This window comes from Cherax quadricarinatus, chromosome 23 (genome assembly GCF_038502225.1).
Source record: "Cherax quadricarinatus isolate ZL_2023a chromosome 23, ASM3850222v1, whole genome shotgun sequence".
Lineage (NCBI taxonomy): Eukaryota > Metazoa > Arthropoda > Malacostraca > Decapoda > Parastacidae > Cherax > Cherax quadricarinatus.
In genome coordinates this window covers 34432806-34460202 of record NC_091314.1, presented here as the reverse complement: position 1 = coordinate 34460202, position 27397 = coordinate 34432806, and the positions used below count along the sequence as shown (strand labels likewise).

The 27397-nt window shown below is 40.0% G+C and overlaps 1 protein-coding gene across 13 annotated transcripts in view; it reads right to left on the bottom strand.

The window, feature by feature from the left end:
* LOC128685704 (acyl-coenzyme A thioesterase 1) overlaps positions 1 to 27397 on the bottom strand; it is a 326051-nt gene that overhangs the window by 245593 nt on the left and 53061 nt on the right. For 11 of the 13 annotated variants that reach the window (XM_070088074.1, XM_070088077.1, XM_070088081.1 and 8 more), the window contains one exon: positions 14325 to 14476. In XM_070088074.1, coding sequence (XP_069944175.1) covers positions 14325 to 14476 — 152 coding nt within the window. Of the gene's footprint in view, positions 1 to 12562; positions 12670 to 14324; positions 14477 to 27397 lie in introns of those variants that run through there. The other 2 variants (XM_070088083.1, XM_070088084.1) reach the window with 2 other exon arrangements.

Genomic DNA, 27397 nt, shown 5'->3' with positions numbered 1-27397 from the left:
TATACTCTGCTTGAAGATGTGAGTAAACATGATGACGCAGTCTTGTGGCTCTCTCTGAGACAGAGAGCTAGATGGATAGACAGATAGACTGGTAGCTTGACAGACAGACAAATAGACAGACATGTTTGTGTACCAGCGAAAACAATGCGAGGGCCGATGCTCATCAAATGTCACCTCTAATTTTCTTATCAAATCTTATCACCACACCCTTCTGTATGCTTATCAAATGCCAGCTCTTATCTAATGTTATCTTATCACATCACTGTCAGGGGTGGACTTGTTTTTCATGCTTCAAGGGATTATTATTATTATAATCAAAAAGAAGCGCTAAGCCACAAGGGCTATACAGCGCTGCAGGGTAGGGAAGGAAGCGAGGGTATTGGGCGGCAGAAGGGGAAAGGGATGATCAGTAGGTTACAGAAAACAGCGGGGCAGGGGATAGTGCGGGGGTAGAGGGTAGCAAGAGATTGAGGTAGAAAGGGCTGAAGGTATCATCAGAGTTTGTGAAGTAAGTCAGTTGTTTTCAAAAAGTCAATGAGAGAGTCCGAATGAAAGGTGGGTCCATCAGCGAGAAGGGAAGGTAAAGACAGAGCAGCAGAGCAAAGACGACGTTGGAGGTATATTCTGCGTGCTCGTTGATAAAGTAGGCAGTCTAATAGAATGTCGCTGACTGATAATGGAACCTGACAATTCTCACAGAGAGGAGCAGGGCGCCTCTCCATGAGATATCCATGAGTAAGACAAGTATGGTCAATGCGAAGACGGGAGAGAGTAGTCTCCCAACCTCGACACTGGTGACAAGAAGACGGCCAGTAACCTATACTCGGTTTAACAGATTGAAGTTTGTTACCGAGCAGAGTAGACCAACGTTGTTGCCAACAGGTGCGAAGGTGGGTAGCTATTGCAGCAAAATAGTCCGTAAATGGAACACCTCTATATGAAACTGGTAGGTCATGTACTGCTGACCGCGCAGCAGTGTCTGCCTGTTCAGTGCCCTGTACGTCAACATGACCAGGGACCCAACACAAAACAATATATTTATGCTTGGTAGAGATGCGGCGTAACCAAAGTTGGATACGGAGGACTAAGGAGTGAGGTGTATCAAATTTCTGTATAGCCTGTAAAGCACTAAGGGAGTCAGAGACAACCACAAATGATGACACAGGCATAGATGCAATACGGATAAGTGCTGCAAGGATGGCATACAATTCAGCAGTAAAAGTACTAGCCGAAGATAGTAAATGCCCTCGTATGACTCTGTCCGGAAACACTGCTGCGAATCCTACGCCGTCAGAAGACTTAGAGCCATCTGTGTACACTGCAATGGCATGAGAATGAGAGTGGAAGTGGTCAAGAAAAAGAGAGCGGGAAGCAACCGTAGACAGTTGGGCTTTCGAGCAAGGGAGAGAGAAAGAACAGACTCGAACAGCTGGAACTTCCCAGGGGGGTAGGGAAAAGTGAGATGCTACATAAACATAGAAAGGTGGTAATTGAAGAGAAGACAAGAGCTATTTTTTCTAAATAGCTCTTCTTCTTTATTTCTTCTATTGTCCATGGGGAAGTGGAAAAGAATCTTTCCTCCGTAAGCCATGCGTGTCGTATGAGGCGACTAAAAAGCCGGGAGCAATGGGCTAGTAACCCCTTCTCCTGTAGACATTTACTAAAAAAGAGAAGAAAAACTTTATGAAACTGGGATGCTTGAATGTGCGTGGATGTAGTGCAGATGACAAGAAACAGATGATTGCTGATGTTATGAATGAAAAGAAGTTGGATGTCCTGGCCCTAAGCGAAACAAAGCTGAAGGGGGTAGGGGAGTTTCGGGGGGAGAAATAAATGGGATTAAATCTGGAGTATCTGAGAGAGTTAGAGCTAAGGAAGGGGTAGCAGTAATGTTGAAGGATCAGTTATGGAAAGAGAAAAGAGAATATGAATGTGTAAATTCAAGAATTATGTGGATTAAAGTAAAGGTTGGATGCGAAAAGTGGGTCATAATAAGCGTGTATGCACCTGGAGAAGAGAGGAATGTAGAGGAGAGAGAGAGATTTTGGGAGATATTAAGTGAATGTATAGGAACCTTTGAACCAAGTGAGAGAGTAATTGTGATAGGGGACCTGAATGCTAAAGTAGGAGAAACTTTTAGAGAGGGTGTGGTAGGTAAGTTTGGGGTGCCAGGTGTAAATGATAATGGGAGCCCTTTGATTGAACTTTGTATAGAAAGGGGTTTAGTTATAGGTAATACATATTTTAAGAAAAAGAGGATAAATAAGGATACAAGATATGATGTAGGGCAAAATGACAGTAGTTTGTTGGATTATGTATTGGTAGATAAAACACTGTTGAGTAGACTTCAGGATGTACATGTTTATAGAGGGGCCACAGATATATCAGATCACTTTTTAGTTGTAGCTACACTGAGAGTAAAAGGTAGATGGGATACAAGGAGAATAGAAGCATCAGGGAAAAGAGAGGTGAAGCTTTATAAACTAAAAGAGGAGGCAGTTAGGGTAAGATATAAACAGCTATTGGAGGGTAGATGGGCTAATGAGAGCATAGGCAATGGGGTCGAAGAGGTATGGGGTAGGTTTAAAAATGTAGTGTTAGAGTGTTCAGCAGAAGTTTGTGGTTACAGGAAAGTGGGTGCAGGAGGGAAGAGGAGCGATTGGTGGAATGATGATGTAAAGAGAGTAGTAAGGGAGAAAAAGTTAGCATATGAGAAGTTTTTACAAAGTAGAAGTGATGCAAGGAGGGAAGAGTATATGGAGAAAAAGAGAGGGGTTAAGAGAGTGGTGAAGCAATGTAAAAAGAGAGCAAATGAAAGAGTGGGTGAGATGTTATCAACAAATTTTGCTGAAAATAAGAAAAAGTTTTGGAGTGAGATTAACAAGTTAAGGAAGCCTAAAGAACAAATGGATTTGTCAGTTAAAAATAGGAGAGGAGAGTTATTAAATGGAGAGTTAGAGGTATTGGGAAGATGGAGGGAATATTTTGAGGAATTGTTAAATGTTGATGAAGATAGGGAAGCTGTGATTTTGTGTACAGGGCAAGGAGGAATAACATCTTGTAGGAGTGAGGAAGAGCCAGTTGTGAGTGTGGGGGAAGTTCGTGAGGCAGTAGGTAAAATGAAAGGGGGTAAGGCAGCCGGGATTGATGGGATAAAGATAGAAATGTTAAAAGTAGGTGGGGATATAGTTTTGGAGTGGTTGGTGCAATTATTTAATAAATGTATGGAAGAGGGTAAGGTACCTAGGGATTGGCAGAGAGCATGCATAGTTCCTTTGTATAAAGGCAAAGGGGACAAAAGAGAGTGCAAAAATTATAAGGGGATAAAGGTAGTAGGTTGCTAGACAGCAACCACCCAGGGAAGTACTACCGTCCTGCCAGATGACTGTGAAACAGAAACCTGTAACTGTTTTGCATGATGGTAGGATTGCTGGTGTCTTTCTGTCTCATAAACACGCTAGATAACAGGGATATCTTGCTACTCCAACTTACACTTTGGTCACACTTCACAGACAAGCACATGCATATATATATACATACATCTAGGTTTTTCTCCTTTTTCTACATAGCTCTTGTTCTTCTTTATTTCTTCTATTGTCCATGGGGAAGTGGAAAAGAATCTTTCCTCCGTAAGCCATGCGTGTTGTATGAGGAGACTAAAATGCCGGGAGCAATGGGCTAGTAACCCCTTCTCCTGTAGACATTTACTAAAAAAGAGAAGAAGAAAAACTTTATAAAACTGGGATGCTTGAATGTGCGTGGATGTAGTGCAGATGACAAGAAACAGATGATTGCTGATGTTATGAATGAAAAGAAGTTGGATGTCCTGGCCCTAAGCGAAACAAAGCTGAAGGGGGTAGGAGAGTTTCGGTGGGGGGAAATAAATGGGATTAAATCTGGAGTATCTGAGAGAGTTAGAGCAAAGGAAGGGGTAGCAGTAATGTTGAATGATCAGTTATGGAAGGAGAAAAGAGAATATGAATGTGTGTAAATGCAAGAATTATGTGGATTAAAGTAAAGGTTGGATGCGAGAAGTGGGTCATAATAAGCGTGTATGCACCTGGAGAAGAGAGGAATGCAGAGGAGAGAGAGAGATTTTGGGAGATGTTAAGTGAATGTATAGGAGCCTTTGAACCAAGTGAGAGAGTAATTGTGGTAGGGGACCTGAATGCTAAAGTAGGAGAAACTTTTAGAGAGGGTGTGGTAGGTAAGTTTGGGGTGCCAGGTGTAAATGATAATGGGAGCCCTTTGATTGAACTTTGTATAGAAAGGGGTTTAGTTATAGTTAATACATATTTTAAGAAAAAGAGGATAAATAAGTATACAAGATATGATGTAGGGCAAAATGACAGTAGTTTGTTGGATTATGTATTGGTAGATAAAACACTTTTGAGTAGACTTCAGGATGTACATGTTTATAGAGGGGCCACAGATATATCAGATCACTTTCTAGTTGTAGCTACACTGAGAGTAAAAGGTAGATGGGATACAAGGAGAATAGAAGCATCAGCAGAAGTTTGTGGTTACAGGAAAGTGGGTGCGGGAGGGAAGAGGAGCGATTGGTGGAATGATGATGTAAAGAGAGTAGTAAGGGAGAAAAAGTTAGCATATGAGAAGTTTTTACAAAGTAGAAGTGATGCAAGGAGGGAAGAGTATATGGAGAAAAAGAGAGAGGTTAAGAGAGTGGTGAAGCAATGTAAAAAGAGAGCAAATGAGAGAGTGGGTGAGATGTTATCAACAAATTTTGTTGAAAATAAGAAAAAGTTTTGGAGTGAGATTAACAAGTTAAGGAAGCCTAGAGAACAAATGGATTTGTCAGTTAAAAATAGGAGAGGAGGGTTATTAATGGAGAGTTAGAGGTATTGGGAAGATGGAGGGAATATTTTGAGGAATTGTTAAATGTTGATGAAGATAGGGAAGCTGTGATTTCGTGTATAGGGCAAGGAGGAATAACATCTTGTAGGAGTGAGGAAGAGCCAGTTGTGAGTGTGGGGGAAGTTTGTGAGGCAGTAGGTAAAATGAAAGGGGGTAAGGCAGCCGGGATTGATGGGATAAAGATAGAAATGTTAAAAGCAGGTGGGGATGTAGTTTTGGAGTGGTTGGTGCAATTATTTAATAAATGTATGGAAGAGGGTAAGGTACCTAGGGATTGGCAGAGAGCATGCATAGTTCCTTTGTATAAAGGCAAAGGGGACAAAAGAGAGTGCAAAAATTATAGGGGGATAAGTCTGTTGAGTATACCTGGCAAAGTGTATGGTAGAGTTATTATTGAAAGAATTAAAAGTAAGACTGAGAATAGGATAGCAGATGAACAAGGAGGCTTTAGGAAAGGTAGGGGGTGTGTGGACCAGGTGTTTACAGTGAAGCACATAAGTGAACAGTATTTAGATAAGGCTAAAGAGGTCTTTGTGGCATTTATGGATTTGGAAAAGGCATATGACAGGGTGGATAGGGGGGCAATGTGGCAGATGTTGCAGGTGTATGGTGTAGGAGGTAGGTTACTGAAAGCAGTGAAGAGTTTTTACGAGGATAGTGAGGCTCAAGTTAGAGTACATAGGAAAGAGGGAAATTATTTCCCAGTAAAAGTAGGCCTTAGACAGGGATGTGTGATGTCACCGTGGTTGTTTAATATATTTATAGATGGGGTTGTAAGAGAAGTAAATGCGAGGGTCTTGACAAGAGGCGTGGAGTTAAAAGATAAGGAATCACACAAAGTGGGAGTTGTCACAGTTGCTCTTTGCTGATGACACTGTGCTCTTGGGAGATTCTGAAGAGAAGTTGCAGAGATTGGTGGATGAATTTGGTAGGGTGTGCAAAACAAGAAAATTAAAAGTGAATACAGGAAAGAGTAAGGTTATGAGGATAACAAAAATATTAGGTGATGAAAGATTGGATATCAGATTGGAGGGAGAGAGTATGGAGGAGGTGAATGTATTCAGATATTTGGGAGTGGACGTGTCAGCGGATGGGTCTATGAAGGATGAGGTGAATCATAGAATTGATGAGGGGAAAAGGGTGAGTGGTGCACTTAGGAGTCTGTGGAGACAAAGAACTTTGTCCTTGGAGGCAAAGAGGGGAATGTATGAGAGTATAGTTTTACCAACACTCTTAGATGGGTGTGAAGCATGGGTGATGAATGTTGCAGCGAGGAGAAGGCTGGAGGCAGTGGAGATGTCATGTCTGAGGGCAATGTGTGGTGTGAATATAATGCAGAGAATTCGTATTTTGGAAGTTAGGAGGAGGTGCGGGATTACCAAAACTGTTGTCCAGAGGGCTGAGGAAGGGTTGTTGAGGTGGTTCGGACATGTAGAGAGAATGGAGCGAAACAGAATGACTTCAAGAGTGTATCAGTCTGTAGTGGAAGGAAGGCGGGGTAGGGGTCGGCCTAGGAAAGGTTGGAGGGAGGGGGTAAAGGAGGTTTTGTGTGCGAGGGGCTTGGACTTCCAGCAGGCGTGCGTGAGCGTGTTTGATAGGAGTGAATGGAGACGAATGGTTTTTAATACTTGACATGCTGTTGGAGTGTGAGCAAAGTAACATTTATGAAGGGGTTCAGGGAAACCGGCAGGCCGGACTTGAGTCCTGGAGATGGGAAGTACAGTGCCTGCACTCTGAAGGAAGGGTGTTAATGTTGCAGTTTAAAAACTGTAGTGTAAAGCACCCTTCTGGCAAGACAGTGATGGAGTGAATGATAGTGAAAGTTTTTCTTTTTCGGGCCACCCTGCCTTGGTGGGAATCGGCCAGTGTGATAATAAATAAAATAAAGTCTGTTGAGTATACCTGGTAAAGTGTATGGTAGAGTTATTATTTAAAGAATTAAGAGTAAGATGGAGAATAAAATAGCAGATGAACAAGGAGGCTTTAGGAAAGGTAGGGAGTGTGTGGACCAAGTGTTTACAGTGAAGCACATAAGTGAACAGTATTTAGATAAGGCTAAAGAGGTTTTTGTGGCATTTATGGATTTGGAAAAGGCATATGACAGGGTGGATAGGGGGGCAATGTGGCAGATGTTGCAGGTGTATGGTGTAGGAGGTAGGTTACTGAAAGCAGTGAAGTGTGTTTATGAGGATAGTGAGGCTCAAGTTTGAGTATGTAGGAAAGAGGGAGATTATTTCCCAGTAAAAGAATCACACACAAAGTGGGAGTTGTCACAGTTGCTCTTTGCTGATGACACTGTGCTCTTGGGAGATTCTGAAGAGAAGTTGCAGAGGTCGGTGGATGAATTTGGTAGGGTATGCAAAAGAAGAAAATTAAAAGTGAATACAGGAAAGAGTAAGGTTATGAGGATAACAAAAAGATTAGGTGATGAAAGATTGGATATCAGATTGGAAAGAGTATGGAGGAGGTGAATGTATTCAGATATTTGGGAGTGGACGTGTCAGCGGATGGGTCTATGAAATATGAGGGGAAAAGGGTGAGCGGTGCACTTAGGAGTCTGTGGAGACAAAGAACTTTGTCCTTGGAGGCAAAGAGGGGAATGTATGAGAGTATAGTTTTACCAACGCTCTTATATGGGTGTGAAGCATGGGTGATGAATGTTGCAGCGAGGAGAAGGCTGGAGGCAGTGGAGATGTCATGTCTGAGGGCAATGTGTGGTGTGAATATAATACAGAGAATTCGTAGTTTGGAAGTTAGGTGGAGGTGCGGGATTACCAAAACTGTTGTCCAGAGGGCTGAAGAAGGGTTGTTGAGGTGGTTTGGACATGTAGAGAGAATGGAGCGAAACAGAATGACTTCAAGAGTGTATCAGTCTGTAGTGGAAGGAAGGCGGGGTAGGGGTCGGCCTAGGAAAGGTTGGAGGGAGGGGGTAAAGGAGGTTTTGTGTGCGAGGGGCTTGGACTTCCAGCAGGCATGCGTGAGCGTGTTTGATAGGAGTGAATGGAGACAAATGGTTTTTAATACTTGACGTGCTGAATCCCTGAATCCCTGAAGGGATTCAGGGATTCAGGGATTCCTGGAGATGGGAAGTACAGTGCCTGCACTCTGAAGGAGGGGTGTTAATGTTGCAGTTTAAAAACTGTAGTGTAAAGCACCCTTCTGGCAAGACAGTGATGGAGTGAATGATGGTGAAAGTTTTTCTTTTTCGGGCCACCCTACCTTGGTGGGAATCAGCCAGTGTGTTAACAAATAATAAAAAATATACGTTCGGACCGTTTACGGGTTAAAATTTATCCATTAAAATTTCTCACTGCTTTCTGTAGGTAAAACTTTAGTTATTCTCTATAAAATGGGTTTTGTTAAGATTTTTGGGTGTCTGGAATGAATTAATTGGATGTATATTATTTCCCAAATTCCTTCTATCTTGCACCAACTGAGCCCTCGGAAGTCACCGAGATTATAAAGTCACTTAAAAACAACTCAGGGAATCTGTCTAATGTCCCATCATTACTGTACAAGCGAGCGGCCCATATCCTTTCGCATGCTATTTCATTACTTTTTAACAAGTCACTAGAAACTAGCACCTTCCTGAAACTACTCAAGATGGCAAGGGTTACATCAATACATAAAGGTGGTGACCCTACAGACTTAAACAACTATAGGCCAATATCAAACTTACCATTGCTATCCAAAATCTTTGAGAAACTCGTGCACAGGAGACTATATTCATTTATAACAGCACAAAACATACTCAACCCCTGCCAATTTGGATTTAGGAAAAATAAAAGCACTAATGATGCAATCATAAAAATGCTAGATCTGCTTTACACAGCATTGGAAAATAAGGAATATCCACTAGGAATTTTTATTGACCTAAGAAAAGCTTTTGACACAGTAGACCACGACATCCTACTCCACAAACTTGACCATTACGGTATAAGAGGCCATGCGCTTGCTTATTTCAAATCTTACCTTACTAATAGGTATCAGTATGTTACCATTAAAGACACAGCATCAACAACACGGCCACTTGATACTGGAGTTCCGCAGGGAAGTGTCCTTGGTCCCCTGCTCTTCCTCATATACATCAATGATCTTCCAAACGTATCCCAACACCTTAAACCCATTCTCTTTGCTGACGACACGACTTATGTCATCTCTCACCCTAATCTTGCCACCCTCAACACCATTGTTAACGAGGAGCTGATCAAAATATCGACTTGGATGACAGCCAATAAACTTACGCTTAACACTGACAAAACCTACTATATTATGTTTGGTAGCAGAGCAGGAGATGCACAAATTAACATTAAGATCAACAACACTCTAATTACCAGACATAATGAGGGCAAATTCCTAGGCCTATACCTTGACAACAACCTGAATTTCAGCACCCATATCCAACACATAACCAAAAAAGTATCTAAAACAGTTGGGATCCTCTCCAAGATACGATACTACGTGCCGCAAAATGCCCTTCTCACACTATACCACTCACTTATTTATCCATACCTCACCTATGCTATTTGTGCTTGGGAATCAACTGCAGCAACACACCTAAAGCCAATAATAACCCAACAAAAAGCTGCAGTAAGAATAATCACTAAATATCATCCCTGGCAACACACCCCCCCACTCTTCATAGATCTAAACTTACTCCCTGTTCAGTACATCCACACTTACTACTGTGCAATCTACATCTACAGGACCTTAAACTCCAATATCAACCTTGACCTTAAACACTTTCTTGATAGTTGTGACAGAACCCACAAGCATAACACCAGACACAAACATCTCTACGACATTCCCCATGTCCGACTAAACCTTTACAAAAATTCAATGTATGTCAAAGGCCCTAAAATCTGGAACACCCTACCTGAGAACTCTAGAACTGCAGACACATTCATCACCTTCAAAACTACCATTGGAAAATATCTTATCACCCTGATAAACCCCATCAACTAACTACACGAATACCACTTGGTGGTTCACACTTACACTCACTCACCCATTTGACCATAAACAGAAATATTAATCTCAATCTTAAAATAATGAATCCTATGATACTCCAATACTGAAACTATGTACTGTGCCAAAACAAAAGCATTCACATTGCTAAACTCACAAACTAGTATTTAGTCACTTAGCCATAATACCAACTTACCTCATAATTTGTAATATTTTAAAATAAAGAATTAAACTAAGTCTGCCCGAAATGCCTAGCCATGCTAGGCGTTCTAGTGGTACACTCTGTAATCATTATTTAACTACATGTAAACCACACAACAACCAAATTCTGTAAATTCAACATTGTAATCTTTATAGAGAATAAACTTTGAATTTGAATTTGAATTGAATTGGTTTTCGTCCATTTCGACCGACCTTCTGAAACGGATTAAGGACGAACACCGGAGTTCCACTGTATATTTATATATGTACAGTCACTGGATATGTTCCTAGAACTGCTGCAGTCTGTGAAAGTCTTTGAAACATGACATCTTATATCAACCAGTATGATTTTACATTATGCTTATAAACATTGGCATAAACATAATTGTTGCAAAAAAAAAAAATGCATTTCAGCCACAGTTGTCTCCTTCCACCAGTGGATGATGATGCGCTTTGTCCTGGACCTGCTGAATCAGCGGCTTGGGTCCCAGCCTGGGCTGGTGCTGCATGCTCGTTTCCACCACCACCATCTACTGACGCATGTGGCCTATCCATCCCAATTGTAGCCACATCATCATCACTGTCACTGTCTATTCCAGGCGTAGGGCCATGGGATGTACTGTCTCCTTGGAATTGCATATGGTACAGGGTACCATATGGTACATTGCACCATATGGTACAGGTACAGGGACCCCAATGGAAATAAGTCACTCTGTCTGACTTTTTTGGGTTATCCAAGGTTCTCCACACATATGCTGCTATGTATGATAATCTATCTAACTGCATTTGTGTATGCCTGAATAAACTTACATACTTGAGCGCCTGTGGCATTGTAAGTAAGTTTATTCAGGTATACACAAATACAGTTACATAGTTTATCATACACAGCAGCATATGTGTGGAGAACCTAGGATAAGGGTCAGCAACCTTTTGGAGAGAGAGGGCCAGACAGCTATGCAGTCTCTCGGAGGAGGGCCATGTTATTAAATGTAATGTAAAAAATTTTCTTGAACTCAGGGTAGCCATTAGTTTTTTAAACTAATTTTGGCCTAATTCTAATAATACTTAACACAATTTATCACAAATAATTAAATAAACATTATTATCAAATGCAGATACCTACTGTACAGCTGTTTTACCACCAGACAAACTCAAATGAAAAACTCTAAGGAGCGAGGATAAGAAGTAACTTTTCCAAGGACTGCTTAACCTTGAAGTGAACTACTGCATCTGTATTTGATACTAATTAGATAATTAGTGTCCAGGTGTTAAGTTGGCAGACCGGACGAAAACCTCACGTAGGCCGAGAGTTGCCGACCCCTTACCTAGGATAACCCTAAAAAGTCAGTGTGACTTATTTCCATTGGCATCCCTGTACCACATAGTACCATATGGTACCATTGTACCATATGGTACAATGTACCATATGATTCAAAACCACAGAATTCCTCTTCAGACCCACTTCCATCAGTGTTAAAATTATCACTTGGGAAGTGGAGAGTCCCAATTCACCAGGAAGTGAGAGTTTCCTTGCCACAAGGCATGATGAACAAAGCATACTGAGATAGCATTCCCACAATGCAATGTGGGTGCCTCGACTTTTTGTTCACTGTGCACACTGACCACGCAGACCCATTCTCTTAGATGTAGGCCTACCAGTCTTCTTGCGCTACATTTGAAGCCGCTAGAATTATGGCGTAGTTCTACAGCTTGGACCCTGGATTCAAAGCCGTAGAACTACATGATGAACCCTCAAAGGGGTAAAGAGAAGATAATAAATTCAGATGTTTTTCTATTATCACTTCAGTCAATTTAATTTTTTCCCTCGTAAATGTTTAAATTGTCCTCATTTTTTTTTATTTCCTATGGTATGTTGAGCACCTTTAATTCCATGTAAGCCATGTGTGTCATAAGAGGCGACTAAAATGCCAGCAGCAAGGGGCAAGTAACCCCTTCTTCTGTATAAATTACTAAATTTAAAAAAGAAAAATTAAAGTTTTTCTTTTTTCATCACTGCCTCAGTGTGATACAGATGATGCATTAAAAAAAATTTTTGTCAAACTACCATTTTAATTTCCCCAAAAAATTAGTTTGTTTTTGACAATCTGTTGGAAAATATCTTCTTGAATACAAGATACTCAGCATAACAAACTATACACAACATATCCAAAAGATGAGCAGGACTGAAGCAATAATAAAAGAAAAAGAAAAATGGTTAAAACTACAATAAAGATAAATGTTGATGCCTATAATATCTTCCTAGCTTGTAATCTGCTACATGTGTGCTGTTATTGTTGAAGCATCTTAAATAAGATATTTTTGCTTTTGTTTTGATTAAAGTATAAAATATGTGATCTCTAAGGAGACTCTGGTAAATGGTCAACAAATTATGGTACCTAGAGAAAGGGAAGCAACAGAGTCAACCAAGCCAGTGAAGTACAAAAAGACATGAATCCAAAGTACCAGCATCATAAATACAGAATACAGAAACTCTGAGCATCATAAGTCAGAGCCTTACTGTATTGCTGAGAACCAATGCTAGCATCAGGTAGTGGTGGTGGTGGTAGGCATTACCTTCCTGAATCCCCTGCTGACTCTGGCTTGTTTGAACCACACTGTTGGTCCCTCATAAACAGATCAAAAAAATTATACAGATAATTCAAATATGTGTTGAAGATGTAGACTGCATCTGTAGCTCTGTTCTGTTTAACCCTTTGATTGCCGCGGCCGTATATATATACGTCTTACGAGGTACAGTGTTTGACGTATATATACTCAAATTCTAGCGGCTTCAAATCAAGCATGAGAAAGCTGGTAGGCCCACATGTGAGAGAATGGGTCTGTGTGGTCAGTTTGCACCATATAAAAAAATCCTGGAGCACGCAGTGCATAATGAGAAAAAAAACTCTGACCGTTTTTTTTAATTAAAATGCCGACTTTGTGGTCTATTTTCGTATAGTATTTATGGTTGTATTCTCGTTTTCTTGGTCTCATTTGATAGAATGGAAAACATGTTATAGAAATAGAGGTGATTTTGATTGATTTTACTATAAAAGGAACCTGGAAATGGAGCTCAAAGTAGGGGAAATGTTTGATTTTTGCCAATGTTCAAAAGTAAACAAATGATGTCATTGTCCAATAAATGTCCAACTAGCCATTCTAATATGCAGTCATGAATGGGTTGATGTTATTTATACAATTATTACAGTATTGCAGTAGTCTGCATAATAGTAAGTCTTCTATTTTTTGTTTGAATAAAAATTCAAAATAGAAAGCAAGAGTAATATCAGAGTGGCCTGGAGACATGATTGATGAACAAAGAAAATGTTATGTTAGAGCCAGGAATGTCTGCATTGTTCATTCTGGACCTTATTTTAAAATAGTCATATTTTTTAATTTTCGTGAAATTGGCCAAATTGCAAATTTCTGACCACATTATTGGGTAGTTGAAATCGGTAAATGGGCAGTTTCTTGTACTCAATCGATAGAAAAAATGGAGTTCTAAAGAAATAGCTATGAGTTTGGTTGACTGGAACAACGGAATTAGCCGAAAATAGGGCTCAAAGTGGGCGAAATCGCCGATTTGTAAATATTGCCGAGGTCGCTAACTTCGCGAGAGCATAATTCCGTCAGTTTTCCATCAAATTTCGTTTTTTTGGTGCCATTACAATCGGGAAAAGATTCTCTATCATTTCATAAGAAAAAATTATATTTTTTTTTAAATTTTGCGACACCAGGAGACACCTTAGGATTGGGGGTTGCGACAGTCAAGGGGTTAATTAATGTGTACTGTACACATTAAACAATATTTAATACAACTTGTAAGGGAAAAGGCACAGTAATGAAAGTAAAATACCGGGTAAATATTCTTAGTTAAAAATAGATGAAGTAAGATACAGAATACTATGGCTCAGGAACCCATCTATGATTTTAACATTGGTGTTTTGGGAAGACAGGTTCAAGGTTCTTGAAATTTCCAGGAATGCATCAACTGTATAATGAAAGTTATTGCAAGTATATTAGCTGCAGTTTGAACAACCTACCCATGATTCTTTCCAAATCATAGGCATTAAGTCACAGCAAAATTTACATGGTTAGGTGACTCAGAATCAGGGGACAAATGAGATATGTACTTGTTTCTCAAAACATAGAATAGACAAAAATAAGAAGATAAATGCACACTGATAAAATATAAAAAAAAATTTCACATGACATGGAAGTACATTAAAAAAATTAGTTCAATAATCATTGGCATTGTTTTCTTCAATGTGATAACATACCTGTAATGAGCATATGAAATGAAGCCAACCCCTTTGTAGTCCTCCATGAATGCCTGAAGAGTGACATCCTCGCCTGGACTGAGGCCAAATACTCTGATCCTCACTGGTTCATCATGAAGGCAGGAAATTGGCTCTACCGACAACTCTACATTCTTTACAAGTGATCAGAGTAAAATCATTGTTTTTTTATACTGCATCTTTAAATATAAAATTACAGCAGCTGAAGAAAATTAAAAATTTCTCTTGTAAAAAGCATCCTTGCCTAAAACTGTAATCATTTAATCAATAGGTTTCTGTGTCAGCCTGTGAAATATGGTGAGTGAATGAATTATACAAAATATAAACAACTTAAATTATAACAGTAATACAATATGGGACTTGTGTGTGTATATGTAGGCATGATACTTATTTTGTTTGTGGCATGTTTTACTAATGATCAATGTACAATATATTGGAAATTAATAACTCCCAAAATTGTAATAACACAGTTGCATGAATCTCTTTAAAGCCAGCTGGCCAAGTGGTTAACACACTGGCCTGTGATTTTTAGGGCTCACTTGCCAGGGGTTCAAGCCCCACTCTTTCCCTGATTTATGAAAATTAATAAGCTACAGTGCATTTGAAGTTTTTATAAAAATTTTTGCTAATGGTTTTAACATTTTGCCTACCACGTAGACATCTTCAGGCTGGTGGCTGTATAGGCAACAACAGAACAAGTTTTTATTAAGCTAGCCCTTGTGTGGTGCATCTCAAAGGAGATGCAGTAAATAACGATACATACATCTTCATCTAATAATGGTTAAGCCACCTGTAAGTGATGCTGTCAGACTTAAGGTTATTTGATTCTGTCCAAATGTCTGTGTGATATTTTCTTTTAAAGGTACCAGCCTTAATGATATGTAGTTTTCTATGTTCACTACAGTGATTTAGTGCAATTAATATTACTCTTCTTGTCAGTTTCATGCAGTGTAGTTACTTCACATATCTCCTGGGGACAGTATTTGCCACAAATATAGTGATCTGCTTTCTGAACCTTGAAGTGATCATGCCAGTATGTCACTTGCCTTACAGAGGTTTGCAATCAATTGATGGGAAGATGAATTGTAGACTAGGAGTCCTTGTTAGTGGTGTTTTTCAATATTACCTGAAAACCTTAGGGACTTCATAGAAAAGAATGAGGGAAAATTGACTAGAATTTAGAGTGATGCTGTTCAAGCTACTACATCCAACACTTTCATATACATACAGCCATTTTCCAAAGACAATTTTCTCATCAACAGATTTTTGCCTAACATTCATCTTTCCATTCAGCTTTGAACTGTTTGGAATTTGGTATAATTCCTATGAATGAAAATGAAAATGTTTATTTCCTTGCAAAGCTTACAATGTGTGGTTTACATATTACAAAATATTAATTACACAGAAGATCACTAGCATGCCTAGGCATTTCAGGCAGTGCTTGTTTCTGTAAATAAAATGGAGAGTGAAATGTCAATTTAACAGACCAATCTGAATAATGAGATTATTTTTCTCTGATTCACAATTAATATTGGACCATTATTATGTCAAAACTGAATGTGAAAAACAGAGTTGGGAAGAGGCAAGGGGGGAAAGAAAATAGTGGTTGTAAGAATAGTAATAATATTACAGGTAATAATAATAAATGATGGTAGCTGTTGGCAGCAGTGTTACTACTACAAGTATTGGAAATAGTAGTACAGGGTAGTAGTAATAGAATTAGTAATAAAGGTTGTAGCAGCAGCAGTCAAGGTATATTACAACTCAAGGCAGTGGAGAAGGTGACTTCACTCTCTCATACAGGTCCCCAAGGGGTTAAACAAAAGAAACTAGCACTAATGGGCCTAATGGCCCATGAGAAGTAACAAAGAAGCTAGCAAGGAAGGAGAAAGAAGAGAAAGAGGAAAAGGAAGAAGAAATGATGTAAGCCCTGTTGAATTTTATATTTCACATCAGACCACTAGCCACTTGCTGCCATCAGTTGGGGCTCTCTTGAGGTTAGTGGTCACCTGCGGTCATTCCTGTCCTAAGCTCTCTGGGAGTTAGCGTGGGCTGTTACCAAGCACCATTGCTTGTTGTAGTGTTTTAGAATCTCAGGTTCATGTGTTGAAGAAGGAGGTTCTACTTCTTCAGGAGGAAAATAGGAGGCTGAAGCTTCCACTAGATGAGTTTGGTAGTGAGTGTGAGAAGGATTTAGCTGGTAATGAGGAAATGGTCACCAACAGTGATAGTGGCAGCCGCTTTAAGTGGCAAGTGGTTCACAGTTCAGGAAGAAGGAAGATAAGGAGGGTTAACAGAAGATGTGAAGGTAGGAAATCGATTCTCTGTTCTCCAGGACAAGTGCACTTCAGTGATTAGTGAGGTTGAAGGTACCACTGATTCCCCTGGTAATCAAGGTAAGAACATTTTAATTGTAGGAGATTCTCAGGTAAGATATATAGACCGTGCTTTTTGTAACAGAGACAGAAAGGTAAGACAGTGTGCCTTCCAGGAGCTGGTGTCGGTGACAAAGTCAGCAGGTTGGATAATATTATGTCAGGTAATGGGAACAAGCCCATTATCTGTCTTAGTGCTGGGGGCAATGACATTGGGAAGGGCAGGAGACAGGAGCTGCTGGATAAGTACAGGTCAGCCATAGAAGTAGTCAGGTCTAAGGGATGGATCCCAGTCATATGTAGTATCTTGCCTAGAAATGGAGTGGGCAATGAATGGATGTCTAGGGCAATTGGTATAAATTGCTGGCTAGACAGGTACTGCAAGGAACTTGCAATCCCATTCATTGATAACTGGGACCTATTCTATGGCAAACGTGATATGTATGCAAGGGATGGGGGTTTATCTCTCTGTGGTTGGAGTGGTTGCATTAGCCAATTCGATTGAGAGGGGTAATTGATGACTTGTCTAGGAATTTAAACTGATAGATTATAGAGATATGGGTGTTTGTGGGAAACAATCAGGCTGCAGTATTAGGGTTAAAAACAGCAGTTATTACCGGGATACCTCAGGGATATATTTAAGACAATATTCAAAATAAAGTTGCTAGTAATGGCAAATCAATTGATCAACAAACAGAGAGAGATAGCAGAGGGCAACGAGTGATTAGCTCCCTTAAGGTTTACTATACAAATAGTAGGAGTCTAAGAAATAAAATAGATAAGCTAAGATTACTTGCAAGTGCAGGTAATATAGATATTATTGGTATAACAGAGACCTGGTTCAACCTGAAAGGTAGAGAAATGCCTTCTGAATACAACATACAGGGTTATAAACTATTTCACACTGATAGGGTCAACAGGAAGAGTGGTGGAGTGGCGATGTATGTCAGAGAAAAGTTAAATTGTCTTAGACATGATATAAGATTAGAAACATCGAACACAGAATCTGTTTGGCTACAGTTTCTCGAGGGTCGTGACAAATTAATTTTGGGTGTGATTTATAGGCCCCCAAACCTTGATAGGGAGTGCAGTAAGCTGTTATGGGACGAAAATGTTGTGATAATGGGAGATTTTAACTCTAGACAAATTGATTGGAACAACATGACAGGAAATCTTGATTCTAGCGACTTTCTTGATACGGTTCAGGATTGCTTTTTGGAACAGGTTGTGACAGAACCAACTAGAGGAAACAATCTGTTTGACTTGGTTCTTGCCAACAAAGAGTCACTAACTAATAATCTTGAGGTTAATGATGAGCTTGGGGAAGGTGATCACAAATCACTTAGTTTCAATGTATCATGGAATTACCCAGATAACTGCAATCAAATCTCTGTCCCAGATTTTTGTTTGGCCGATTTCATGGGACTGAAAAATTACCTGGGTGGGCTAAATTGGAATGTCCTGACTATGGGTCAGGAAGGTGTAATCTTGGTTGCCAATGTGACGTTTTTCAGAGCATAGTTCTAGCTGCCCAGACAACTTTTGTTACGAGTAGGGAAATTAGATCTAACAAAAATGATGCCAAATGGATGAACAATAGATTAAAACATTTCATTGGCCAAAAGAGAGGCATATATAAGCATATCAAAAGAGGGGATGGGCAGTTAAGAAATCAATATAGTCAATTAAAGAGAGAAATAAAGAAAGGAATAAGAAAAGCAAAACGGGATTATGAGGCTAAGGTCGCTAGGGATTTGAAGACTAACCCAAAGGGGTTCTTTCAGGTATCCAGAAGTAAGATTAAGAATAAGATAGGCCCACTTAAGAGTAACTCTGGTCAGATCACTGACAGTGATAAGGATATGTGTGAAATTTTCAATACCTTCTTCCTCTCAGTTTTTACCCAGGAAAATACTAGAGAAATTCCTGAAATAAAAGATTATGTAGAAAAGGACAAAAATAAACTATGTACGATTGCAGTAACTAGTGACATGGTCCTCAAACAGAGAAACTAAAACCTAACAAATCCCCAGGCCCTGATGAACTGTTTGCAAGGGTGTTAAAGGAATGTAAAGAGGAACTTAGCATACCTTTGGCTAATCTTTTTAACATATCACTACAAACTGGCATAGTGCCTGATAAGTGGAAAAGTTTATGGAATCGATAATTGCTGAAGCAATTCATAGCCATCTTGATAGGCATAGATTGCTTCAGCAATCTATGCCTATCAAGGTGTTTGAGGAGGTAGATCATGGTAATGAATATGACATTGTGTATATGGACTTCAGTAAGGCTTTCGATAGAGTTCCACATCAGAGGCTATTGAGGAAACTTAAGGCACATGGAATAGGAGGAGAAATTTTTTCCTGGGTAGAGGCATGGCTGACAAATAGGCAGCAGAGAGTTTGCATAAATGGGGAGAAATCAGAATGGGGGTGCGTCACAAGCAGGGTCCTGCAGGGGTCAGTGTTGGGCACGTTCTTGTTCACAATTTACATAAACGACATAGATGAGGGAATAAATAGCGACATAAGCAAATTTGCTGATGACACCAAAATAGGCCATCCAATTCATTCTAATGAGGACACTAAAGCACTCCAGAATGATTTGAATAGACTGATGCAATGGTCGGAGAAGTGGCAGATTGAGTTTAACCCTTTCAGGGTCCATCCCGTAGATCTACGGCTTTACGTTCAGGGTCCACACTGTAGATCTACGCCATGAGCTCAGCTCACTCTGATAAACTGTGAGTGGTACATTTGGGCCTAGATATGAGAGAATACATCTATGTGGTATGTGTGCACCACATAAAACAGATCCTGCAGCACACTGTGTATAATGAAAGAAAAAACTTAAATCATGATTTTTTGATTAAAACAGCAACTTTGCAGTGTTTTTTCGTATGTTTTTTATAGTTGTATTTGCGATTTCTTGGTCTCATTTGATAGAATGGAAGACATATTACAGAAATAGAGATGATTTTGATTGGTTTTAGCACTGGAAATGGCTTGAAACTGAGCTCAAAGTAGCGGAAATGTTAAATTTTTGCCGATATTCAAGAGTAAACAAACGACCTCACACGTCTAATACACGTCAGCTGGTGGGTCTAATATACATTCACAAATATGGTGATGATATTTATACAATTATTACAGTATTGCATAACAGTAAATCTTCTATTTTTTGGTGTGAATAAAAATTCATTATGTGAATAAAAAATCAAAATGGAATTTATTTGTAAAGCCTCAAAACATAACTAATGAACAGAGGAAACGTTAGTTTAGTGCCAGGAATGCCTACATTGTTTATTCTGGACCCTATTTTGAAATTGGAATATTTTGAACTTTGTGTTAAATTGGCCAAATTAACAATTTCCGATCACTTTATTTTGTAGTTGAAACAATTGACTTGGCGATTTCTTGTGCTCAATCGATAGAATAGAAGTAATACTAGTGAAGTAGCTAAGAATTTGGTTGATTGGAATAATGTAATTGGCCTAAAATGGGAGTCAAAGTCGGCAAAATCGCCGATTCGTAAATGTCGCTGACACATCAAAATTCGCGAGAGCATAATTTCGTCAATTTTCCACCAAATTTCGTACTTTTTGTTTTATTACCTTCACAAAAAGATTCTCTACAATTTCATAAGAAAAAATAACAAATTTTTTTTTTGAAAATTCTTGGACACTGGTGCGTGACTCCAGATTTGGGCCTTGGACCCTGAAAGGGTTAATATAGGCAAATGCAAAGTTCTAAATGTTGGACAGGAAAATAACCATGCCACATATAAACTAAATACATGAGACCCTCAACCAACGGCATTAATCCGTTCCAGAGGTCAAAATGGCCGTTGGTCGAGTTAATTTTCCCCATAAGAAATAATGGAAATAGAATTAATCTGTTCCAGACACCCCAAAGTCTGATTTTTTTTTTTTAAATGAAATATACATTTCCTTATATGGAAAGGAATGGGACATGCAAAATAAACAGTAATTAAATGCCACTTACCTTTATTGTGGAGTTGTTGATGAGTGATGTGCCAGCAGCAGGGGAGATTCAGGTTTGTCTATTGCTTGGAAGGAGAATCCCCTTCCATAAAGACTTCAGGTACCAAGTCCTTTGGTGGGGTTACCTCCCTTCTTGTTTTTTTAATGTCACTAGGACCAGCTTGAGAATCACTGGACCACTCTCTACCATCACTACCACCCTCTACCCCCAACACAACCAGTACCACCCTTTACCACCATCACTACCACCATCACTACCACCATCACTACCACCATCACTACCACCCTCTACCACCACCACTTTCATATTTTTTCTACAAACTTTTTCTTGAATTCTATCGTGTATCCCACATCCTTTACCAAAGGGCTGACTCTAGAAGCTTTCTTGGGGCCCATGGTGGCTTATTTAGCAGTTACAAGCACTAGAAACAGTGGAATACAGTGGTCCCTCAATAATCGTAGTTCTCGAGAGTCCTAGATTTCGGAAATCATAGCGATATTTTTGTATAAACATGGGCTCGCTAATCGTAGATTGACTCGCGAATAGTAGGTCGTCCGGGACGCGTACGCACGATGTGAGCCGGGGCGGCCTCCCTACCCAGCCAGTCTGGCATTGTTTACCAGTGAGCGAAGGTCCCCTCACGTGCTCCTACGAAATATTTCATAATATTCCACTCATTTTAGTGCTTGCAAGTACTAAATAAGCTACCATGGCTCCAAAGAAAGCTCATAGTGCCAAGCCTTTGGTAAAGAAGGTGAGAAATACCATTGAATTTAAGAAAAACATCATTGAACAATATGAAAGTGGCTTAAGTGCGGCCGAACTGGCCAGGATGTATAACAAACCCTACACAACCATATGTTCCATTGTGACCAAGAAAAAGGAAATTAAGGACGCTGCTGTTGCAAAGGGGGTAAATATGCTGACAAAAATTAGATCACCAGTACTCGAAGATGTTGAGAAGTTATTGGTGTGGATAAACGAGAAACAATTAGCAGAAGATAGTCTTATGACGTCGATTATTTGTGAAAAGGCTAGGCAGTTGCACGACGATCTGGTAAAGAAATTGCCTACAAATAGTGGTGATGTGAGTGAATTTAAGGCCAGCAAAGGTTGGTTTGAGAGATTTAAGAACCATACTGGCATACACAGTGTGGTGAGGCATGGTGAGGCTGCCAGTTCGGACCACACAGCGGCTGAAAAATATGTGCATGAATTCAAGGAGTACATAGAGGCTGAAGAACTGAAACCTGAACAAGTGTTCATTTGTGACGAAACAGGCCTCTTTTGGAAGAAAATGCCAAAGAGGACCTACATTACACAGGAGGAAAAGGCACTGCCAGGACACAGGCCTATGAAAGACAGGCTGACGCTCATGTTCTGTGCTAATGCTAGTGGGGATTTCAAAGTGAAGCCGTTACTAGTGTACCATTCTGAAAATCCCAGTGTGTTCAAGAAAAACAATGTTATGAAGAGTAAATTGTGTGTGTTTTGGAGATCTAATAATAAGGCATGGGTCACAAGGGAAATTTTTGTCGAGTGGTTCAATGAAGTGTTTGGCCCTAGTGGAGAAGAATTTTTTATTTTTTTTTTTTTTTTATCACACTGGCCGATTCCCACCAAGGCAGGGTTGCCCGAAAAAGAAAAACTTTCACCATCATTCACTCCATCACTGTCTTGCCAGAAGGGTGCTTTACACTACAGTTTTTAAACTGCAACATTAACACCCCTCCTTCAGAGTGCAGGCACTGTACTTCCCATCTCCAGGACTCAAGTCCGGCCTGCCGGTTTCCCTGAATCCCTTCATAAATGTTACTTTGCTCACACTCCAACAGCACGTCAAGTATTAAAAACCATTTGTCTCCATTCACTCCTATCAAACACGCTCACGCATGCCTGCTGGAAGTCCAAGCCCCTCGCACACAAAACCTCCTTTACCCCTTCCCTCCAACCCTTCCTAGGCCGACCCCTACCCCGCCTTCCTTCCACTACAGACTGATACACTCTTGAAGTCATTCTGTTTCGCTCCATTCTCTCTACATGTCCGAACCACCTCAACAACCCTTCCTCAGCCCTCTGGACAACAGTTTTGGTAATCCCGCACCTCCTCCTAACTTCCAAACTACGAATTCTCTGCATTATATTCACACCACACATTGCCCTCAGACATGACATCTCCACTGCCACCAGCCTTCTCCTCGCTGCAACATTCATCACCCACGCTTCACACCCATATAAGAGCGTTGGTAAAACTATACTCTCATACATTCCCCTCTTTGCCTCCAAGGACAAAGTTCTTTGTCTCCACAGACTCCTAAGTGCACCACTCACTCTTTTTCCCTCATCAATTCTATGATTCACCTCATCTTTCATAGACCCATCCGCTGACACGTCCACTCCCAAATATCTGAATACATTCACCTCCTCCATACTCTCTCCCTCCAATCTGATATTCAATCTTTCATCACCTAATCTTTTTGTTATCCTCATAACCTTACTCTTTCCTGTATTCACCTTTAATTTTCTTCTTTTGCACACCCTACCAAATTCATCCACCAATCTCTGCAGCTTCTCTTCAGAATCTCCCAAGAGCACAGTGTCATCAGCAAAGAGCAGCTGTGACAACTCCCACTTTGTGTGTGATTCTTTATCTTTTAACTCCACGCCTCTTGCCAAGACCCTCGCATTTACTTCTCTTACAACCCCATCTATAAATATATTAAACAACCACGGTGACATCACACATCCTTGTCTAAGGCCTACTTTTACTGGGAAAAAATTTCCCTCTTTCCTACATACTCTAACTTGAGCCTCACTATCCTCGTAAAAACTCTTCACTGCTTTCAGTAACCTACCTCCTACACCATACACTTGCAACATCTGCCACATTGCCCCCCTATCCACCCTGTCATATGCCTTTTCCAAATCCATAAATGCCACAAAGACCTCTTTAGCCTTATCTAAATACTGTTCACTTATATGTTTCACTGTAAACACCTGGTCCACACACCCCCTACCTTTCCTAAAGCCTCCTTGTTCATCTGCTATCCTATTCTCCGTCTTACTCTTAATTCTTTCAATTATAACTCTACCATACACTTTACCAGGTACACTCAACAGACTTATCCCCCTATAATTTTTGCACTCTCTTTTATCCCCTTTGCCTTTATACAAAGGAACTATGCATGCTCTCTGCCAATCCCTAGGTACCTTACCCTCTTCCATACATTTATTAAATAATTGCACCAACCACTCCAAAACTATATCCCCACCTGCTTTTAACATTTCTATCTTTATCCCATCAATCCCAGCTGCCTTACCCCCTTTCATTTTACCTACTGCCTCATGAACTTCCCCCACACTCACAACTGGCTCTTCCTCACTCCTACAAGATGTTATTCCTCCTTGCCCTATACACGAAATCACAGCTTCCCTATCTTCATCAACATTTAACAATTCCTCGAAATATTCCCTCCATCTTCCCAATACCTCTAACTCTCCATTTAATAACTCTCCTCTCCTATTTTTAACTGACAAATCCATTTGTTCTCTAGGCTTTCTTAACTTGTTAATCTCACTCCAAAACTTTTTCTTATTTTCAACAAAATTTGTTGATAACATCTCACCCACTCTCTCATTTGCTCTCTTTTTACATTGCTTCACCACTCTCTTAACCTCTCTCTTTTTCTCCATATACTCTTCCCTCCTTGCATCACTTCTACTTTGTAAAAACTTCTCATATGCTAACTTTTTCTCCCTTACTACTCTCTTTACATCATCATTCCACCAATCGCTCCTCTTCCCTCCTGCACCCACTTTCCTGTAACCACAAACTTCTGCTGAACACTAACACTACATTTTTAAACCTACCCCATACCTCTTCGACCCCATTGCCTATGCTCTCATTAGCCCATCTATCCTCCAATAGCTGTTTATATCTTTCCCTAACTGCCTCCTCTTTTAGTTTATAAACCTTCACCTCTCTCTTCCCTGATGCTTCTATTCTCCTTGTATCCCATCTACCTTTTACTCTCAGTGTAGCTACAACTAGAAAGTGATCTGATATATCTGTGGCCCCTCTATAAACATGTACATCCTGAAGTCTACTCAACAGTCTTTTATCTACCAATACATAATCCAACAAACTACTGTCATTTCGCCCTACATCATATCGTGTATACTTATTTATCCTCTTTTTCTTAAAATATGTATTACCTATAACTAAACCCCTTTCTATACAAAGTTCAATCAAAGGGCTCCCATTATCATTTACACCTGGCACCCCAAACTTACCTACCACACCCTCTCTAAAAGTTTCTCCTACTTTAGCATTCAGGTCCCCTACCACAATTACTCTCTCACTTGGTTCAAAGGCTCCTATACATTCACTTAACATCTCCCAAAATCTCTCTCTCTCCTCTGCATTCCTCTCTTCTCCAGGTGCATACACGCTTATTATGACCCACTTCTCGCATCCAACCTTTACTTTAATCCACATAATTCTTGAATTTACACATTCATATTCTCTTTTCTCCTTCCATAACTGATCATTTAACATTACTGCTACCCCTTCCTTTGCTCTAACTCTCTCAGATACTCCAGATTTAATCCCATTTATTTCCCCCCACTGAAACTCTCCTACCCCCTTCAGCTTTGTTTTGCTTAGAGCCAGGACATCCAACTTCTTTCCATTCATATTATCAGCAATCATCTGTTTCTTGTCATCCGCACTACATCCACGCACATTTAAGCATCCCAGTTTTATAAAGTTTTTCTTCTTCTCTTTTTTAGTAAATGTATACAGGAGAAGGGGTTACTAGCCCATTGCTCCCGGCATTTTAGTCGCCTCCTACGACACGCATGGCTTACGGAGGAAAGATTCTTTTCCACTTCCCCATGGACAATAGAAGAAATAAAAAAGAACAAGAGCTATTTAGAAAAAGGAGAAAAACCTAGATGTATGTATATATATGTATATATATGCATGTGCGTGTCTGTGAAGTGTGACCAAAGTGTAAGTAGGAGTAGCAAGATATCCCTGTTATCTAGCGTGTTTATGAGACAGAAAAAGAATTACCACCTGGAAAAGAAATTGGATCTCAAGTGCCTCCTAGTAATGGACAATGCACCTGCTCATCCTCCAAACTTGGATGATCTAATTTTCGAGGAGTTTGGGTTCACCACAGTAAAGTTCTTGCCCCCGAATACCACTCCTCTCCTCCAGCCCATGGACCAGTAGGCCACCACTGCAAACTTTAAAAAACTCTACACCAAAGCAATGTTTGAAAGGTGCTTAAATGTGACCTCAGACACTCACTTGACTCTAAGAGATTTTTGGAGAGAACACTTCAATATCCTCCATTGCATAAGCCTTATAAGTAAGGCTTGAGAGGGAGTGACTACCAGGACTTTTAACTCTGCTTGGAGAAAATTGTGGCCAGACTGTGTCAACAAGAGGGATTTTGAAGGGTTTGGGACTGACCCTGATGAGCCTATGTCTGTTGTTAAATCTATTGTGGCACTGGGGAGTTCCATGGGGTTGGATGTGAGTTTGGAGGATGTGGAAGAGTTGGTGGAAGACCACAACAAAGAGCTCACCACTTAGGAGCTGCAAGAGCTTCAGCAGGAACAGCAATAGATTGTAGCTCAGAATCTTGCTGCAGAGGAGGAGGAAGAGAGATGGAAGAAGGTGCCTTCTTCAGAAATTAAGGAGATTTTTGCAATGTGGGGTAAGATGGAAAGATTTATGGAGAAACATCACCCTGACAAGGCTGTTGCAAGCCATGTTGGCAACATGTACAGTGACAAAGTCTTGGGCCATTTTAGGGAAGTGTTAAAGAGACGCCAGAAACAGAGCTCTCTGGACAGTTATTTTGTGAGACAGGACTCCAGTGACTCTAAAGCTGGTCCTAGTGGCATTAAGAAACAGAGTAGAGAAGCAACCCCAGAAAAGCAATTGGTACCTGAGGTGTTGCTGGAAGGGGATTCCCCTTCCAAACTATAAACAATCCACTCTCTCTCCTCCTCCAGTCTCCCATACACTAAGAAGAATCTCCAATAAAGGTAAGTGTTATGCTGTTAATGTTTCATTCATCATGTCCCATTGTATTGTTTATGTACTACATCTATATTTCATGTAAAAATTGTTTTTGTTTTAATACTTCTGGGTGTCAGGAACGGATTAATTGTATTTACATTATTTCTTATGGGGAAAATTTATTCGAAAATCGTAGATTTCGATAATAGTAGCTCCTCCAGGAACGGATTAAATACAAAAAAACGAGGGACCACTCTAATCCAAAATGTATGGGAGGCACACGTGGAAACCGACCACAACAGCTTGTATACAATGGCACACTGAGTCTTGGAGTGGCTGGGGACATGTTCCAGACAAACATCATTGGTTAAGTTTTTCGCCGTTGGTTAAGGCATTTTTCTACGGCAAAAAGCGCCATTAGATGAAATTGCCGTTACTTAATACCGCCATTAGTTGAGGGTCGACTGTAATGTAGATCTTAATACTACTGATTGTGAAAAGGATTTAGGAGTTCTGGTTAGCAGTAATCTAAAACCAAGACAACAGTGCATTAGAGAAGTGTTTCAATATTCTAAGTTCCTGTATATGACCTAGTAATGAATCACAAACTTTTTTGTATAAAATAATGAGTAAATA